Source organism: Colius striatus, chromosome 10 (assembly GCF_028858725.1).
Source record: "Colius striatus isolate bColStr4 chromosome 10, bColStr4.1.hap1, whole genome shotgun sequence".
NCBI lineage: Eukaryota > Metazoa > Chordata > Aves > Coliiformes > Coliidae > Colius > Colius striatus.
Window position 1 is genome coordinate 24,419,227 of NC_084768.1, and position 20,372 is coordinate 24,439,598.

The window sequence follows — 20,372 nt, forward strand, 5'->3', positions numbered from 1 at the left end:
CTGGTCTTAAAGAGGAGTAACCTTCGCGTCTGTGTGAGCATCCTCTGCAGGATGGTTGTGTTTGAGCACATCTGTTTATTATTGTATTTATTTATTTGAGGTTTTTCATCAGCTGGGGTTTCACTACAATACTTCTGCATCGTTAGGCTTACGCCTCCTCCCATAACAGAGCAGCTTTGCTGCCAAAGCCATACATATGGCTTTGCTGCAAATGCAGCCCTGGCCAATATGCTGGACTTAAAAATCTGTCAGTGCAAATTTATAAAAGTTTCATGCTACATATGTCAATAGCAACTGCATAAAAAATGCAAGGATCATGAGCTTTTAATGTGTTTTCCAAAGGCAAATATTAACATTTCTGTGAGTCAAGCTTACCTATGTCAACAATTTTAGTAAATATATTTCATGACATGCTGTAACCCCACGGTCACCCAGGAGCAAAGCCACCCCTATGGATTGTCTACTGTCCTCTGTATCACAGCCACACTGCTGTGACCTCATGAGGCTCCCATGGCATCTTGTGGTGTGAGGGGGCAGCCAGGCACATGTTGTGTCAGCAATTGTTCTGGACAGCTCTCAGGTGTCCAACAGCAAATGCAGCATGTCTCCATACGTATGGGAGTGCAATACTTCCCAGTCATTTGGCACCGGCGTAATTCCATTGCAGGGTTATGCCTGGAGTATTTATAACCCAGTACAGCCCCCCAGCTGCTCTCAACCACACTGGGCAGCAATGCTGTGCTGTGGGTTCTCAGCAGGCTCTGCTCTGCACGTCCCTCCCCAGGCAGGGCTGCCTGCCACGCTGTGGGGCTGGGCTGTGGCACTGCCGGCTGCGCTGCCTACTGCCCGCCTGGCACCGGCTCCACGGGGACCAGCAGCTCCAGTGCCCCTTGGTCTCACCACCTGGGAACACACCAAAGAAAGGGGACAAAGAAAAAGAGACATATTCAAATCTGAAGCACTACACAGAACTTGACTGGAGCAGCGTACTTTGGGTGGAAGGAAGATTGAGCTGAAGGCACAGAATCCCAGAATAGTGGGGTTGGAAGGGGCCTCCAGAGCTCATCCAGCCCAAACCCCTGCTGAAGCAGGTTCCCCTTGATCAGGGAGCACAGGAATGTGTCCAGGTGGGTTTGGAAACCTCCCAAGAAGGAGCTTCCACACCCTCCCTGGGCAGCCTGGGCCAGGGCTCCCTCACCTCAACACTAAAGAAGCTTCTCCTCCTATTCCAGTGGAACTTCCTACGTTCCAGCTTGTGCCCATTCCCCCTTGTCCTGTCACTTAAAAAACACTGGCCCCAGCAGTTTATGACTTTGGCTCTGACTGTGAACTCTGCTGTGAGCAGGACTCCCTGGTCCAATCCCAGCATCACCTTCTTCAGACATCAAGAGCTGTTTGGTTTACTCCTCTGCTCCTTTGAAAGGCAGCAGCTTGCCTTTCCCTTCCCAAAGGGCAGCTGACAGCTCTCTCTGCACCAACTTTCTCACCTCTGACCAAGGCAGAGGGACAAAGGTCTCCTAACGTCATGAAGATATTTGAGAAGTCTTCCTATCCCTTTGGAGATGAGTGACTTCGAGGCTTTTTCCATTACAGTATAGACTGAGTTGTCAGGAGTGTTCAATACTATGGATTATAGCAGTGCTCCTGAATGATGGGAATACTTGAAGGCTGTCATTTACTGTCGTTTTTTATTTACTCAACTGGCCTTCATGTCTGGCTTGGGCACTTCATAAATCCAGACAGCACAAATGGATGTGTGTGCTCTTAGTGCTGGGGGAAAAGCTGGATTTCCTGCCCGCTGAAGTATTGTGCTTTAAAAAATAAAACTGGATTGGTCTTAAATGAGTATTGGTACTAAGAATGAGAGACCAAAGATTGCCTGTGAGTTGGAAGTGTGTCTGTCCCCACTGTTGCTAAAAGCAGAGAGCACAGAAGCTGGCCAGGTCAGTGGGCTAATTTGGGGCTAGGTCCTGAGTTTCCAAGCTCCTTGTCTAAGGCAGATTCTTGGATTTGGAGATGACTCAAAGAATCTGAGATTTTTAAAGAAACCCACTTTGTGGTCACTGAAGCAATGCTTTTGCATTTAGCTTCATAAACCATCTCACCAGCTCTGCTCTGACTCCTTATCTCACCACAGCTTTGGTTTTCCAGTGGTGAGACCCCAGTTATGAGCAGATGGTTGAAGGCCTGGAACTCTGCCTGGTGGAACTGCTCTGAAGATGGATTTTTCTGCCAGCTTCATGTGCTTAATTTGGGGTTTTTTTTTGTCCTCACAAACCAGGACAAAAATATCCAGAAAGAACTGCTACATTTTTTGAAGTAAAAGAGCATGCTCCAAAGTTGGCTTTTTTTGCCAACCATTTAATTTTTTAAGATAGTACATAAAGAAATAAAACAGAAATAAAAGCCTGTGACTGGAAGAAACACAGGTTTTCTTCCACAAAATAGGTATTTCCCTCCATTTTAAATGTTTCCCTATTGGTAGGGACAAAGGGAAGATCTGACAATGTGGCATTTTTTTACTGAAAACAGCCTTTATTGGTGGCATATTGCTTGAGCACCACTTCACAGTCGCTTAGCCTGACCTTTCAGCCTCCCTTCCCTCCCTATCTGGTGAGGTTTATACTCTCAGGCTTGTAGCAGGCATCTTTGTAGGGATGCCACAAGGTCTCCAGAGAATCATCATCCCCAGGATGTGATGTGCTAGTCAATGAGGACCAGATGATTGTCTCATGTGGAGTGAGGAGTTGTGTGGGCAGAGTACTGAGGCAATCAGAGACCACCCTTCAGAGGGCAATGTGGACAGTGGGACTTTGCCAGGGTACTCCCACCACACCCCACCTTGGCTCTTTGCAACCTGTCAGTAAGCCTCTAGCTGTTAAACACCTTCTCATTTCCATTAGTTCATTTGAAATAGCCACCTGGGCTGCTAATTCAAGTCTCCTGCAGGACTGCTTAGGATAGCGTAGAATTGTAGAATGCTTTCAGTTGGAAAAGACGTTAAAGATCATCAAGTCCACTCACTTCATGCTGCCAAGCCCATCATTAACCCATGGTCCTCAGCACCTCAGATATGCATCTTTTCAGTATCTCCAGGGATGAGGACTCCACCATCTTCCTGGGAAGCCAGGGACAGGGACTGACAACCCTCCTGGTGAAGTAGTTCTTCATCTCCAATCTGAAGCTCCCCTGGTGCAACTTGTGGCCATTTCTTCTGATCCTATCACTTGTTACTTGGGTGCAGAGACTGACCCTCACCTCACCACAACCTCTTTTCAGGTAGTTGTGGAGAGTGGTCATGTCTCCTCTCAGCCTCCTCTTCTCCAGACTAAACACTCCCATTTCCCTCAGCTGCTCCTCATCAGACTTGTGCTCCAGAACACTAGAGACAAAGGTGATACAGAAGTGAATGCTTGATTGGTACCTGGCACCAAAGAGATATGGTTAACAACGTGGAGTGGAAAACCTTGTTCCTTAGCTATGTTTCCCCCTCCCCTGCTGTGGGTGCAGGCTGGGGCCTTACCTCGGCGCTTGGTGTGCTGGCAGGCAGCGCCTTCATCACCCGGCCGACACTCGCAGAAGCACGTGTCTCCCACCAAGATGGGTTCCCCATTGTTCTGACATGGCCTGCAGCGGCAGGCATTGAACTCCAACAAGTAATCATCCAGAGCCTGTCTCAGATGCTGCCGTTTGGTTTCCATGTCCCTGAGGTTGCTTCTGCGGAGAAGTTCATGGATGGGCTGCAGCTGCATAGGATGGAGGTGAGTAGAGACAATTTCACAGAGGCAATTTCAGCTGGCCATCAGCTGAGATGTTTCCCACCCACAGTCAGAGAGCTGCTGTGATATTGCTGGATAAACTCAGGGCTCAGAAAAAAACTCGTTTGTCTTCCTCAACAGCTCCATGTACGTCATGCATATGCGTTGCCACGACTGATGTGAGAAAACATTGTTCCAAAACCTTCCTCATCTTAAGAGGTTTGTGCAGGATTGGCTTTTCTGGACGTACTTTGGAGTTTCAGTCGGGATTCAGATGATAAATTAAAGCACCCCAGTAAGCCCATTTTTTTATTAATTTCCTACTCAGAGATTCTTGCATGCTTTTTGTCTTTCTAAATCAAAATGTTTTGGTAAGAGCTTTGAACAGTGTATATCAGCATCAAAACTGAATAACAACTTATCACTGATGGTTACCACACTGTAAATGCTGAGCAGGAAGAATTTTACCTTCCTCCATTTTACAGTGTAGCAAAATAATATTGAACCACCTATATCTTTAAGACCATAATGTGCTCATAATTCTATTTTCAGTAGCAAAATCCAGTTCCTGTATACCATTCAGCAAAAGCACCTCAGTGTGGACAGCTGTAATTATAGTTTGGCCAATTGAATATTAATAATCTACTGAATATTAAAGCTAAAAGCTCAGGGCTGGTCCGAGGACACGTGTTTACATTTCAACATCCCTGTGTCTGTGCAAGCATTGCTCACTCTGGCTGAAAATGGGTGGAAACTGATCTCAGAGAAGAGCTAGGCATTGTGTCATTGCACAAGGCATACTGAGAGCCATTTGAGGGGAGGATCAGCCAGGCTTTGGGAAGAGCTTTTAGACAAATTTGCACAAGCCTGTTTAACAAACGAGAGGGAGATGCCGATAAGAGCTGCTGAAGTGGACATGAGCATTTATTGGCAGCTCTGGTTGCACAGCAATTGCTGAGCTCTGGAGCAGCCAAGACAGAGGTCAGGGCACGGTTTACTGGAAAATTGCAATAAATTTTGCCCAGAATTGATGGGAACTTGTACTGAAAGGTGAATAACCTGCAGCATGCATTCAGCTGGAACTGAAAGTGCTTGTGCTTTATCCAGGCTTTCTGCTGTCAGTGTGCTGCCCAGGACAGTTTGCAGGTTCACTCTTGCCTTGCCATTAACGCAGAAAATTCCTGATTCAGTTTTCCCTTGTCCCACTCTGTCAGAGCCGGGAGTGGGGATGCTTTCAAATGAAGATGGGAGGGATGGAAGTGGCAGGGTGTTCCTGCTGTGACCAAGGACCTTCCCTCACACCCCACAGCTGCTCCCCTGGAGCAAACCAGCAATTGTAGCATCTTAGGGTAGTTGTGGTACTCCTGACCAGGCTGAGGAGGTGTGCCCAGCTCTTCACACCTCTGCAGTCTTTGGCCCTGGTTGATTTGTTTGTAGGGTTGCTCTTCTCTCTCCCTTTCAATCCCTTCCACTTGCACCTATCTCCTCCCCGTCTCTGAAGCCCTGCAGGATGCTTGAGTTTATAGGGCATTTGATAAAACAAAAAGGAGGGGTAGAGCTTGGCTGATTTCTGCCACCACAGATCCTATTTTTGCAGTACAGAGTAGAGCCTTTCCCTGTACGTCCCCTGCTTACACAGGAGGGCGGACAGCGTCAAGGGGGAATAATAGGGATGAATGCAACTGTGGAGAGCCATTCATCAGGAAGCTGTTTGGGGACACATCAAAAACTTAACTCGGCACTAATCCAGCATTAAGCTCCTTGTCTGTCTCCCTGCGGATGCAGTCAGTGGGAGATGTACTCCCCATTGTGAAATGAATAAGAGGTTACCAGATCAGTGGCCCATTACATTTAATCTTGTTCTGTGATGGGATCACAATAAAAATACAAAATGATCTGCTCGACTACACTCTCATTCCTTATAGAGTTTCTTCAGCTGCAGAAAAGCCTTACCTCAAAATCAATAATGGCAGGATTATATTTTAATGACCTCCCCCAGTGACGATACATGTTGCCATCCCAACTGTTTAAGAGCCCTCCGCTGTAACTGGCGTCTCCACCTCTAATCCGGGGAATGATATCTTCCACCACGGCACTCTTACTGTCAGCATCTGAAAAGTTGAATTACACCCATATTATTTAGTTACCGTTTCCACACGTGCACTGGGAACTGCCCAGTGGAGGTGAGATCAGTCGTGCAAGGGGCTGTCTGTGAGCGGTACTGATGCTGCCTCCTGCAATCAATGGGACCTCGATGTCCCCTGCTCACGGGGTGAGCTCTGAGATGTGAGCACAAGGCAGCCAGTGATGAGTTGAGTATCCCAAATGCTCTAAGACCTGAAGGGGCTGCACGCCTCCAGCCCAGTCTGTCATGGCTATGGGCACTGCAGCCTCCCACCTACTGCCTCTATTTACACATGTTTCTGATCCAGGTATAGCTACCTAAGTTCCTACACTTTCAAGAGTAAAAAATACACCTGAGACTTGGTCCCAGAGTCACTTTGCTCCCATGATTGGGCCTGATTCACAGCTGGGGATGGCATCAGAGCTCCCTTCTTTGCACTCTTGTGTGACCCAGCTTGAATCTCTGTGCCCAAGTGACCGAAAGAACTGAGGCAAGATGCCTTAACAGATATGTGCCCTGCTATCGTACCGGTTTTCAGAAATCCTTTCTTTGCACAGTTGGAGGATGACACAGATCCTTGCAGTTTAATCCTGCTGACTGTAACACCAATTGACCAGCCAATACAGGCACTTATCTCTTCAGCACTGATGTCTGCAAAACAGAAAGAAACCAGTGAAATCGGTGACTCATTCTGAGTGGAAGGATGTTAATTTTCCTGCTTGTGTTTTGTGTTTGGTTGGGTTTTTTAATCAATGAAGAAAACACTTGGTTATTTGCATGACCTGCCTTTCAAAGTCAAGAGCTATTCCAGGCAGAGCACAGCCTTCTGTCTTGTCATGGGAAGGCCAGCACTTTATTGAGATGCACTGGACTCTAAAACATTAAGGGTTTTTACACTTAACTAGGGTAAAGTTGGGAATAACAGCTGAAATCAATAGATGCTCTCTAATTTTCCTAAACTCAGGACCTGCCTCATGCATTAATGGTTTAAGTAGCAGTTTGCAAAAGATCTGTTTGCTGAAAGTTGCCAAAGCCTTGCTGCAGGGCTGCTGCTACCAGCACTGCTATATACCTTGTGAAAATATGTGACTGGAGACCCATGCAGCGACTGCAGAGGGGAGAAAAGAACTAATGAGGTGCTTTCACCAAGGTAAGCAACGTGCATATTTCATGCAGCCTGATTTTAGCTACACACTTCAGTGTGCTGCAAATATAAGGCTGTCTTCTTTAATAGTTAAAGAATCCATTGATTTCAATAAATATGGGTATTGTAAGTAATAGGTAACTCTTAAATTGCTCTTTTTGTCAGAGGGCTTTAAAGTGTTTTATGAAGCAGCCTCAGTGATCAATACCATGGTATTGAAAGGGAGGCACGGAGGTCAGTGGGATTTGTGCATCATGGCTTAATGGTCTAAAGACTGAACAGCCTGGAGTATTGGCTGCTGAACTGCTTCACCCCAGAACTGGAGAGCTGTGTCTTGTCTTGTTTGGCTTTAAAATATTGGTAAGACAACCATAGCTCTGGTTTTCTCCCTTCTGCACCCCTTGCAGAGAGACTCCTGGGGCATGGATCTGCTTGGTGGGTCCCAGCCAGTGGAGGTGCTTAGCATCCTGAGGAAGGAGCTACAAGTCCTGGATTCAAACTGGTGAGAGCTAAAGCATGCTCAAGACTTCAGGGGGAATTACTTCCCATTGCAAAACTGGGCCCTTGAGAAAGATTAAATGTGTAGCACTCCATTACTTGTACTAAACTGTTCAACAGTTGTAAACACAGTAGGTAAAGTTCATTCACCCAAAGTAACATGAGTGATTGCTTATCTTGGTGTTGGAGTGCCATAAAATTAAACTTGAGGGACACCCTGATTAATTGATTTGCCATGGTTCCTGTTGAGTAATTATGTTCAGCGAGGGTCTGTCAATACAATTCGCTATTGGTTGCAGCAAGATCGGGTCTTGATAAATGAAAAGTGGTTATCATTGCAAAAGGGTGGTCATAGAAAATATTGGCACTTGAGGGGAGAGCCCTGGTAGGGTTTTTTTTTTTTACATGATGTAATTTGCAATAGTTAAATGTGTTCGAGTGATAAGATTTACTGCTGCATTTTGAATTAATCAGAATATATGAAGACTCTTTCTAATTTACTCTGTGCATAATGTTGCTCCCATAAATGTTCTTGTAATGTGTGAACACATTATGCTGTTTTCTGCTAAATAATAGAACCATAACAATCTATTTTAAAAACAAGTAATGAAAAATATTGATGGCAAAGCAATAAGGGACCTCGTTCTGACATATGTATTTATGTCACTCATGACCACATCCATACAAGCTCTTGCAGCCTAAAAGCTAGAAATGTGTCTGGCAGCAAAACTGCAGTTCTGAACTCTGAGTTGTGGTCTATTCCTGGGCATCAAAATTCAAGTTTCCTAGATGCTTCCTGGGTGACCTGATCGAAGGGAATCTGCTTTAGTGGGATGAGTAGACTAGGTCATCTCTAGAGGTCTCATCCAACCCCTACCATTCTATGGTTAAAGTCTAGCTCTTGTCTATATCTGTCTAGGTGGTGAACAACTGGCAAAGCTGTCTCTCATTTTAGGGAGGACTCAGCCTAGGGATCTTTTTCCTCAGCATGCACTATAGTTACTGGTCTGTAAAAACGGAATGTTTTCCAGAGCACTTAATGTGTAGCCTCATAGGCTAGGTGGGCTCACAGGATGCAGTGGTTGATCTAAAGCAGGTTGCCATGCCTCACAGCCCAGTGGGGACTCAGCAGTACATCTCCAGGCATCTGCAGAGCTTCAAACTCATCTTATGAAGCTCTAATTTAAGACATGAGCACTTATATCCTAATCCTGACCATTCCTCGGGGAAGGTGGATAATCCTCTTGCAAATACAGCCTTCAAGCACATCTGTGAATACCATTAAGAAAAAAAAAAATCAAGATTTTTACTAAGTACTTATCAGCCACGGTGGGTGGGTTCTTCTGGGTCTACGTTACGTGGTGGTGAGCACTGCTGACTTGGCAAGTGTGGACTTTCTAGCAGATTCTGGGGTAGATGAAAATTACAAAAGTGTGCTACATGAGAATGAAAATTACTTCTCTATTGGGGAACATTTTTGTCTTTTGCTGAGTTTCCACATCCTTCTTTCCTAAGATAAGGCATCTTGTAGCAGTAAATCTCCTCCTTATATACACCACAAGCACAAGATAAAGCAAAATAATAGCCTCACTCCACATGCTCTTGATTCATTCTTCCTCTGAAATTGGCAGTCTGCTTCCTGAAGGCATGCTTGCCAAGATCTTGTTCACTTCTATATCACTCACTCTTCAAAGTGAATACATGATTTGAAGAGGCATGATGTTTCCAAACATTAGTAGTTCAGGAATTTGATGAAAATTCTCTCAATTGGTAATTTCTTGTGGAAAAATTGGCACGGTTAGCACTCAGTATGGAGTGCAGAGTTATCCTAGTGCTGATGATACCAAACCATTTCAGACCAGAGGTAAAATCTGGGGCAGAACTATGGAAATTAATGGAATTACAGCAATTTACAGCATTCTCTAAGGTGACATTTTTCTTTTGCATCAATGTCCAGCCTGGAGTTACTAAGGTAGCGTTACCCTCAGCAGAGCAGAGTGACGGTCCTCGGGGAAAGTGGAATCTACTGCATCGTCGACACCTCGGCAGAAGCTGACAATCTGGTTAGTGTACTAAAGTACCATATTATTGTTCTGCATCTTATGTTTCTGATTAGGAAAAATGTTATGCTTTGGCTTCCCAGTAATGGCTATTCTTGCACTCTAGACATCTGCAGTGGATGCTTTATGTAACTGAGATTTAGAGGTATGGGTCTCCAGCCTCATACACTCTAATTTGTTGAGGACTGGAACTAACAGAGCTCTGTTAGTCTTCAAATATGACACTAAACACAGTAAAGTGGTGGAGATATTGCCAAGTGCAATGCATTATTTCCATTTACAGAAAATTGAAACCCTCACTCTTAGGACGCTAAAACGGGAGTGGGCTGTCTGTCTTTACCCTAGATGGATTTGCAGTCCTTGAGCTTTCATTAGAATAGCCAGGGGAAAAAAAAAAGACCAAAAGAAACAGAAGTTTAGGAAAGTTTAGCAAATGACACTGAAAGAAAAAGGGAGAAAAAGGTGCTTGGGTTCCTTCCTAAAACAACAAAGTCTCTCCCAGATTCTTCTGACATAGGTCACGAAGCACATTTTGTGATACTGATGCTTATCACATAGCAGATGTGGCTAGTATTGTGTTCATAAGAGGTTCCAAAGAAATACAAGGAAGAATTTCTTCCCTGTGAGGGTGAGGGAGCACTGGAATGGGCTTCCCAGATGGGTTGTAGAGTCTCCTTCTCTGGAGATATTCCAAACCCACCTGGACAGTGGTCCTGCTCTGGCATGGGGATTGGACTGGATGATCTTTCAAGGTCCCTTCCAACCCTTGAGATTCTGTGACTCTCCTACACCATCCTCACAGTGCATTTTTGTGCTTGTGACAAGTATGTGTCTAAGAAATGATGAGCACCCACCCTCTCAGGGCCAAGGGAGGCGATGGCTGTGGTTAGCAGCCAGAGCCAGATGAATTGCTCTGATGGACTGGACCCATTCAGTTTGGAAATGCCTTATTTAGATCAGAAAGTTGTGAACAGACAATATCTTGTCATTTTTCTAACCTCTTCTTCTCATTTCCTCCTTGTTAATGACAAAGATGTACTCAAAGATGCCTCCCATAGTGCCAGATGTCATGAAATGGGTGCCGTAGTCATTGATGAATTTGGCATACATGCCATAGTTGTAGGTATCTGGAAGCTCCTGCAAGGAGAGCAGCACATCTTCATCCAAAACAATGTTGTCCTGTCTCATCTTGAAACGGGCTGTCTGCACCTTTGTCACACCTCTGATGAATCCAACCTCCTGCAGGTAAAGAAAAGACATTCAACATTTAGTTAAGTAAAAAGTAATTTCTAGTCCTCAGGTCTGCAGAGGAAAGCCTGAACCTCTGAGCGTTGGTGTGTGTCAAAGGCATGGAAACAGGATCAGGCTTACATGAAATCCATGGTAATTTTTAGAGTAGTTTTCTTCTGTGCTGTGTGAGGTGGAGGGGAAAGCCATGGTTTGATTGTTTTGGGGTTTTTTTTCTTGATGTGCAAATAAGATCAGAATGAAGTCTTAATTGATTCCCTTCCACCCTCCATTTCTGCTATTTATCTTTTTTTTCTGGTTTCCTTTGTGTGCTGTTTATCACCTTGTACCATTTTTCACAGCCTTGACCAGTGATGCAGAGCAAGGACTCAAGGCAGGTCCAGACCAGCAGTGGAGGGGATACCGTACCCAGAAAGGTGCTGACTGAGGTGGGATTTCCTGATCTACTAGATCCATAACTTCTCTTCTAGATTAGCCATTGCCTTGGACAAGGCTCTAATGCAACTCAAAATGCCCTTTAAATGATTCCTCCAATAACTGGTCATTGTTTAGCTGCAAGTGTCATGTGAGCCTAGACAAGGGCACAGTAAACATTAAAATGATGCCTATTTCAAACAGTTTTAAGGTCATTTTAACTCAGAGCACCATCAAAGTAATTCTTCTTTATTGTTTTCTGTCAGCAGTCACGAGAGAAGCAGAGACAGGGCACCGTAAATGTGGGAAATACCAGCACTTGTGTTGTTAGGTTCAAAAGAGATTGTCACAGTTAGTCCATGATGTAAACCTACTGTGAGAAATACACCCTATTACCAGATACTCTTTTTGTCCGCCTGATATTTTAACCTCACATAAAAAAGTGGCATATATCCCCATCATAAGGCAGCTTGTATTAATTTGAATGAGATGTATTTGCTACCAGAGATCATTCCCTGAGGACAACGGTTTTGATCAACATCTTGATATTTCCTCCTCCCTCATCTTCATTTTAAGCATTTTTTTATTTATGTGCCTAATGTAGCCATGAAACAGGATGGGGTGAGATGACATGTGTTGTGGTACTTTGTAATTCAATTTTATTCCTGCTCCCTGTTTGCTGAAACGTAATAAGAACAACAAACAGGATTAGTAGCGACCATACATTTGCAATTACATGAACAAATTAAGGTACAATTACTGTGTGGTAAAAAAAAAATGCAATTGAGAGAATAAACTGACATAAGTTACAGCCAGACCATGCAATGCACAGGTGACAGGACTGGGTTTAGTTAGTTCTTTCTTTTACCTTTGCAGTGTATTGTGTGAAGTTCTTCAGAGATCCTTTGCCTTTTGATAAAGTGAAGCCCAGGTCTAGCAGGATTTCTGGATCTAAAGGCCCAATTCCAATGGTAAAGCCTTCTGTTCTGGATTTTTCACTGTTAAGGGCATAAAGCAGATCCTTTGAATCATCATAAAACTCAAAAGCAAATCCAGAATCAGCGTGAGCCTAAAATGAAAGGAGCAGACGTTAATTTTTCAGGTATTTCCTTTCCTTTGAATTCCTTTTCTTTAAGGAGCTGATGGTGCTTGTGTTGAAGCCCGTGACACTCCTCACAGCACTGACATGGACTTCAGTGAATGTGGAATAAAGAATGAAGTCACATACTGTTTCATTTGGAAATATGGGAGAAAGATGTATAAAGCCAAGCATTTTCCTTCACCCATCTCCAGGCAGGGGAAAGGCTTATGTTTAGCCCCTCAAAGCAGTACCATTAGAGCCAGAACTAGTAATGATGTCTATTAAGCTAGCTTGACACTTCCCATTATAAAACCCTCCTTCCAGTTCCTTACAGCTCTGCCAAAGCCTTATGATTTGAACTGATTTTTTTTTTTCTCTCCAACCTGCTTCTAGCTGAACTTAATGGGGGAAAAAGAATCAACAGCAGTGACCCAGCTACTTGTGATGGCAACACTAGAAATCAAACATTGTTTTGCCTATGTTTTGGAGAAGTGACCTTTTCCTTGACAGCTCTACTTTGCTGCTGTGTGGAACCAAGCAGCTTTACTGAATCAAGGCTATGCCATTTGCCATCTCTGTAAAAAAAGGCAGGTAGATTACCAACACTGAAAATAAAACAATCTCACGTCATGGTGAATTGCTTCAGCAGGCAGACATTCCTAAGTCAAGATGCATATGGGGTATGCTCAAGTGTCCCTCAGTGCCTGAGTGTGGTGTAGATATCCTTCCACTGCTAGCAGCAGGTCAGGGAGAGAAGAAAACATGGTTCATGGTATGGGTCTGTCTGGGTTCAAACTGGGGACTAAGGGGTACAGGGAACTTTGCCTGTTGGGGAGGACATGAAAGCCACTTGCGTTGAGCCTGTGGTTGTAGTACACCCCAAGAATAACATGTTTTCATTCATGTCAAAAAGCATGATAAATGTTTAACAGTGTGACCAAAGCACCCACTTATGACATGGGAGACTCAGGTTGAATCCTTGCTGTATGTAGTTCAGTTTCCAACATCAAATGTGACCCCAGAGAGCATTGGCATTGTGATACATGATGGTGGCTTTCAAGATCCGTGTCTCACTCAGAATTTATATTTATGTCCCTTGTAGCCATGCTACAGGTTTAAAATGCTTTCAGAGATCGAACCAGTAGCATTGTTCCCATTTTACACATGGCCAACTTCATCCCTAGGGAGGCAAGCGGCTTGTGCAAGCTCTACAGCTCATTAATAGGACAATTTAGAGAAAACCCATTTCTCTTGGCTCTGACTAGGCCAGAGTAAGCGATGCCTGGGTAATAAAGCACATTAGTTCCTTGATGTGCCATAAACCAGCATTTATATCATTGATTGCCTGTTGTCTTGGGGACAGCTGGAGACAGGTAACTTGAAAGACAACCTATAGCGAACGATAAAAGGTGCTCAATGCATGTTTGGCTTTAAGCTGGGGAAACATTGCTATATTTGAGGACTCAAAGCACTTACTAGGAACTGGTACACATGAAAGTTGTAAGGTTTGCAGGAATACTTCTCATCATCTCCGTAGTACAGCCGTTCACACGCAGCATCGTACCTCAGCTCCCGCCACTCTCCGTTGTACACGTACTCACAGTGGCCTCCAAAAAATGTGTGATCATATACATACTGGCTCCCTTCCTGTGTTAGGATATTGTATCTTGGGAAGATGCAACATTCAGAAAGTTATTCACAGCTCCCATTTTATTTCCTGTTTTATGTTGTATCGGACAAGAGTCTCCGTCACTGTTTCTGTTCTCCTGACGCTCCGAGTTATCTATCCTCAGGTCTTTAGCTTTTTAAATTTACATAGCACCTTAAATCTGAGGGTTGAGTTTGTTACTTGCTTGCCACCTCCTTCCTAAAGCTGACAGGTCACAAACAGCCATTTGTTTCCAAGACATTGATTTGATCACATATGCTAGAAATGGAAGAATTCTATCAAGTTGTCCAGTCTATCCCAGCAACCACAGTTACAGAAGTCCCAAAGGCCTGGTATTCCTCCATGTCGCCGTGAGCCTAATGCATCTCATTGTCACAAAGTGTTGCCCAGCATTCCCTGTAATTGTTTTCTACCTTCATTTCATCTTCTTCCTTTTAATAATGGTCCTGGTTCTCAGGGGAGTTAGCACCTTCCCTAGACTTGCAGTCTGCTTGTGCTTTGCCAAGCTTCTCACTTATTCTTTCCTCTTTCTCCCTGCACTCCAGCCATCACAACTGCTGCCCTCTGAAATCTCACCTATTAATATTCCCCATAATTCTGTGGCTCAAAATGAAAACATTATTCAAACTAGACAGCAGCATTGCTCCTCACAACAGGGAATCGTCTTTAAGACTAAGATAGTAAATGCTATTGCTTTTGTGTGTTCTGCAGGACAAACACAGCAGAGAGCAGTATTAAATGTGCTGCTCAGTGAAAATTAATATATGTCTTGAAAAAGTTTTGATAGACTAGCCCAGGACCTGGGCTGGAGAACCATTTATCTCATGAACTTCAGAGAATGTTTGGTCAGGATGATGAGAGGGTTATCTAACAGCTGACTGCGTTCTCACATTGTAGCCCATGTTATCCAAGTGAAACTAAGCAATATCTTGGTTAAAACATAAGATTTAAACCAAGAATGTCACAACAGACAAGTTGTCTGTAAACTCATTCTGGATTCATCTTTTCCATGTATTACCTAACCAAAACTTTTTCATGGATAGATGTATTTAGTCTGTAAGTATTCATGAAGAGCTCAGGCGCTCTGTCTTGGATCTCTGCTCTGAAGGCCCAAATCCTAGAGTAAAATCTTTCCCTTAAGGATGAATACCACCAGGATACTGCATCTCTGAAGTCTACAGCTTGCTTTAGTATATTGCTTTTATATACTGGAGAAAGTAAAAAGAGAACTGAACTCAGAGAACTGGGATATATTTTTACATGAGTATAAACAAGACTCACTAAAGTATCTCTAAAGTACAGATTGGGTGAGAGAGACCAAGGTCAGACAGTAAATTCAAGACAGAATTTGGAATAAAAGACAAGATGAACCCTCCTGCTTTTCTCATTGTTACCCACAGTGGGGTGAGACAGTAGCTGTCCTTTGGGGTTTGTTCATCACCCTATCAATTCATGAAGCACTGCTCTTACTAAGGAAGAGCAGTATGAAAACCTGAGTCCAGTTTTCATTGTGAGAGCAGCAGCTGTTGATCAATTACTCACCCTTGGGCTTCTTTTTCAGACCGTGGGATTGGGAAGAGATGTTCACAAGGGCTTTCAATATCTTCATCCTCACAGTTATCCTCATCAGATCCGTCTCTGCAGTCTCGCTCTCCGTTGCACACAAGATGCCGTTTGATACAGCGACCTAAAGTGTACAGGTACAAGCAATCACTTCCCTGCCCTTCTGAAAAACCCTTTTGGGAGCTTGCACTGATTGTACTGTTTCCCATCCATGTCTTGGGGCCACAAGAAGTCATGCTGAGTGTTAAACACAGGGCTCTTCCATTGGGACTCACTTCACCCCAGTCCTTGGGGGAGATTTTCCCCTGCAACCTTGGGCAAACACAGCTCTGAGTCAAGCTGACCTCTGCCTTGGGCTTTCATGTGGTGGGAATCGAGTAGAAATCACCTCACTGGCCTGATTTTAGAGCTCCAGGAAGCAAGAGCTTCTCCACTTGGCTTAGGGAAGTCAGTTGTTTAAAGCGCAATTTTGCCTCTTCCAGTTGCAGGGGGCATTGAGGGAGTTTGTTGCAGTAATCGTAGCTCAAGAATGGATGTTTGCAGGAAGGACAGCTTGAAAGGTCTTTTGCTTCTGGGAGTGGGGAGAGAGCTTTGACATCATATTCATGGCAGGAGGGAACTGGTCCTGCTGCACTTGCCTCAAGGGAGCAATGATGATCTGTTCCAGCTGATGAGCTGGGCACAGAGCTGGTGTATATTTCTCAATTTCAACAGGATTTTCATTAAATGCTCAAGATGGGAGTTTGAGCCATTTGTGTAAAAACAAAAATCTGTCAAGGCCAGTCAAACTTTCAGAGAACAGCCGTATTTTATCCCAATCCTCAGAGCTGGGGATGGCTAAAAATAAATAAATCACCCCAACAGATTGCTAGTTGGATTCATGATTGAACTATGTCTTTTGCAGAGGGAGAAAGTGGTGTGTTGTGGGCGCAGTAGTGCCCGTGGAGGGGAGTGGGAGTGGGTAGCACAGCCGTTGGAGCAGAATATTTCTACTCTCTTTGTTCCACTGAAAAATTAACCTTTTCCACGTCACACAGCCTTCTTTTTCTATCCAAATCTAAGCATACCATGGATGGAAGTGGGGAAAAATACCCCAAAGATGAGGAAATTTCTTGCTTCCTCTTGCACAGGTTCACCATCCTGCTGACTGATTGGCAAAGCTCTGCCCAGGATAGGGGACTGATATCACCACAGACCTGTCCACCCAGAATCTTATTTGGCAGGATTTTGTGCCTGGTTCACTCAGCTGTTTCCTCACACTGAAAGTCCTTCCCGCAGCTGGAGGGTCTGGTGCAGGCCACCTGGGCCTGGCAAGCTTGCTCATCCCAGAGGTGGCCTGTGCATCGCTGCCCTCCCAGCTCCGCCGGCTGCACCAGCCTCCAGAACCGATGCTGAACCACACAGGAGAGAGAGAAAACAACACCACCACCTCACTTGTGTCACTCAGAGACACCACTCACTCAGACTAGAAAGCAATTAAAACTATTATTTTTATCCCTGATATTATTTTTGTATGCATGTGTGTGCCCCAAAGACTTTGTACATGATAAACAGAGGAGAGTCAGCAGAGAGGTGGGAGCTCAGGAGATTTTGGTCATACAAGTGAATTAGAGTATGCTGGAATGACTGGCTTTAAAAATCTCTTCTCTGTTTTACACCTTGGAAATAAGGGGTTTTTCCAGTTACATTCCACACAAAAAACATGTGTAACAGGCTCAGATGGACGCAGATACTAATTACAACATTGATAGTGCAACATTTCTGATGGATTATTAATGAGAATCGCTGCTCTTTAAACTAGGAAGCAGACAAAAAAAAGGAAAGAGAGAAGAGACAAATCATTTCCTGATTAGAAGCATGGGAACAAAACATACAGGGATGTAAACTCAGTAGAAAGCAAAATTATGTCAGGTATTGGGAAATAAATTATTGAATTATGAAGACATATGTGAAATGATATCAAAAAAATTGAAAACAGGAGCTGATGAATGAAGGCAGCTTCTACTTTTCATTGGAATATTTGCATTAAGAATCAGGGGATACTTAATTAAATCTGAGATAGGAAAGGAAGAAAGTCTTGGGCAAATATTCTGGCCTGATTCTTCCACCCTGTGCCTTGATTTTTGCTTTTTGCTCTTCTACTACCTTAAACGAATTTATCCCCCAGTTTACACCAAAGTAAGAGGCTCTCTAGTAGAGGAGCATCTCCATCATATTTGGATGAGTTTACTGGATGCTTCAGGATGATGAATATGTATAATATATATAATTAATGTGTGTACATCCTCATCACAGACACATCTGAAGATAAATGAATACATTACAAGGGAGTCTTACTTTTTTCTCTTGGCAAGGAAAGCAATCTGTCCATTCTGACCACTGACTCAGCTGACAGTTGAGAGGAGCTGGAGAATTAACATCTCTGCTGCTTCTTCTAAGGAGGGGAAGAGATAGCAGTCTAAGGCCTTTGAAGCTGTGTTTTAAGGAGGGCTGGAGGCTAGCAGGGGGGGAAATGATCTCTGTGTGTCTTTTTTCCAATAGAAACCTATTTTATAGGACATGGGAGGTATCCCTTAGCAGAGGTGGCTGTACTATCTGAGATAGCCCATCCAAGTATTCACCATCAGAGCAGGTAAGGGGCAGTAAGTGCAGCAACTGAAGATTTTTGTCTTGGGTTTTCTGCTCTCTCAAGAGATTCTAGCCCCTTCCAATAGATAAGGTGCAATAAAATATATATACATCATATACCTGAGACCACACACCCTGGATAAACAGAGGGAATGTCAAGACGGGTCTTAAGAAAAAGCTTCTATTTTGTCTTTCTTCTCAGAATTGCATCACAAACTCCAGCAGCAGTGACATTTACCACCTTGGGCCTGTTCTGAAATCTATTGGTGTCACTGCTTTGGTTTTTTAGACCATTGTGAACACATGGTCAGTATTTTTCCCAACAGTTTTGAAATCAGGGTCCAGTTCCCATGCGCTTTGTGGATTAATGGGAATGGCTCCACCACCAGTGCTGAGAAAGCAAAGCATACAAAGCCATATTGACTATGAGGATTTGTGAGTTGACTGGTTCTAACAGGAAATATGTAAATTCTGGGAAGTGGGAAAAAACTAAAGACTATAAAACAAAAAATGGCAAGAATTCTGCATTGCAATGGTTCTTGGGCTGGGTTTTCTGCACATACACTGAATATCACTATACAACAGCAAGAAAATACTCCTCTTGCCTCCCAGCCCCGTCATTACAATCTCTATTTCTGTCCCTACTTCCTCAATCTTTATTTGTATAATGTATTTTTTTGTCTTGAGGAGCAATCTGTGGCATGTCAGTACAACTCTGTGTTTGCCACAGCCTTCAAAGCATTTTGAGGGGTTATTCCAAGCCAAAACATTATTATTATTTTGGTGATTAACTAATGAGCAGTCTGTTTTACTTAGGAGACTGCAGTCCAAAGAGAAATATTGATAATTAGCAGAGGTGCAGAGCACATTGCAAATTCATCAGAGGCTGGAGAAGAGAGACTTACTAAACAAAAGCTGCAACAGCTCAGCAAGGGAGCCCACGGATGCAGATCAACGTATGAGATAAAAACCCACCGTGTCTCCAGGAAAACAAAAGGAGCCTGCAGACAAACATGGAGCTGGAGGACACGTATGTATTGGTGCATTATTTTTGTGCCCTGACGGGAGGATTTGAGGGCTGTATCCTTCAGCACTTCACACAGTACTTAATTGGCTCACCTTGGATTAGATTTTACGTTTACCTCTTCGTTATTCTGCCTTGTTTGATAAGTTCATCAAACATCAAAAATCTCGTCTTTGTTCATTTTCAAAAGGGATTATCGGAATAAGCCTTCATAATTAAGTGTATCACTAACACATTTTTTCCCCTTTCCTCCTTCTCCTTGTCTCCATGTTCCAATTATCACTGATACCTTTTTTTTGATCCTTCTAAATCGTATTTGCCTTTAGAACAAGCCTGAAATTAGTAGCTGTAGGAAAAAAACTCACACCCAACCATTTTCCTATCGTGACATTGTAGCTTTAGGGGAAAAAAAAGTAACTTGTTTATTCCCTTCCTTCAAAGCCTAAGTGACACTTGTATAGGTTAATAATATTGTTCAGGGGGAGAAAAAAATGAGGTATGAGGATCTGGCTTGGATTGAAAATGAGGTTGTTCACATGCACTTCTTAACTTCGCATTGTCAAATGCAAAATAGTTATAATGAAAAAGAATATGAAAAGTATTGACTCATAAATCAGCCTGTATAAAGTATTCGTTTGAAGTGCCCAAACCCAGTATGATAATTTTGGTAAGGAAGTTTGAGAAGGCTTAATAGTCATCTGTAAAAGAAAACCCATTGTGCAAACAGTTCATCTAAGAAGGAATTACGATGCCTAGCTTGGGCTTTGGACAACTGCCAGGAGGGTTTTTTTTTCCCTGGTAGCTGTTTACAGAGAGCAGAATGTGTACATGCCTTAAGTCAGGACAGAATTGATGGGCTGACTGTCTTGCCCATAATTTCTATATGTAAAGTTGAGAGTGGGGAATGGACTTACCTCTGGGAAGGTAAAGCCTCAAGCTCTCTACGTGCCATAGCTGTGGCCTGATGTGCTGTTAAAGCCAGCAAGCATGTAGACAGAATCAAAGCAGAAAGCTGACACAGACTCCACTGCATTGTTTTTGCATATGTAAATGTTTGCTATAGATTAGCTGCAAACAATAGCTTTAGTCTTCAGGACACCATGGGGCAAGCACTGGTAGAAGAAGCACAGAACCCACCCGGCTCCAAATCACTGTGGTAA

At 43.6% G+C, this 20,372-nt stretch overlaps 1 protein-coding gene across 2 annotated transcripts; it reads right to left on the bottom strand.

Moving 5' to 3' along the window:
• Window positions 1-751: 751 nt before the first annotated feature.
• Window positions 752-20,245, bottom strand: C8A (complement C8 alpha chain). 2 transcript variants are annotated; one of them, XM_062003951.1, is made up of 11 exons: window positions 20,127-20,245; window positions 17,898-17,994; window positions 16,809-16,951; window positions 15,540-15,686; window positions 13,805-13,994; window positions 12,116-12,316; window positions 10,584-10,824; window positions 6,412-6,534; window positions 5,712-5,869; window positions 3,524-3,746; window positions 752-903 (listed from the first exon to the last, which is right to left on the bottom strand). In XM_062003951.1, exons 1-11 carry the CDS (start codon window positions 20,243-20,245, stop codon window positions 752-754), a joined length of 1,794 nt encoding a protein of 597 aa, XP_061859935.1. The 2 variants fall into 2 exon arrangements, with proteins under 2 accessions (XP_061859935.1, XP_061859934.1); XM_062003950.1 differs by having other exon boundaries at window positions 5,712-5,881.
• Between the last annotated feature and the right edge of the window lie 127 nt (window positions 20,246-20,372).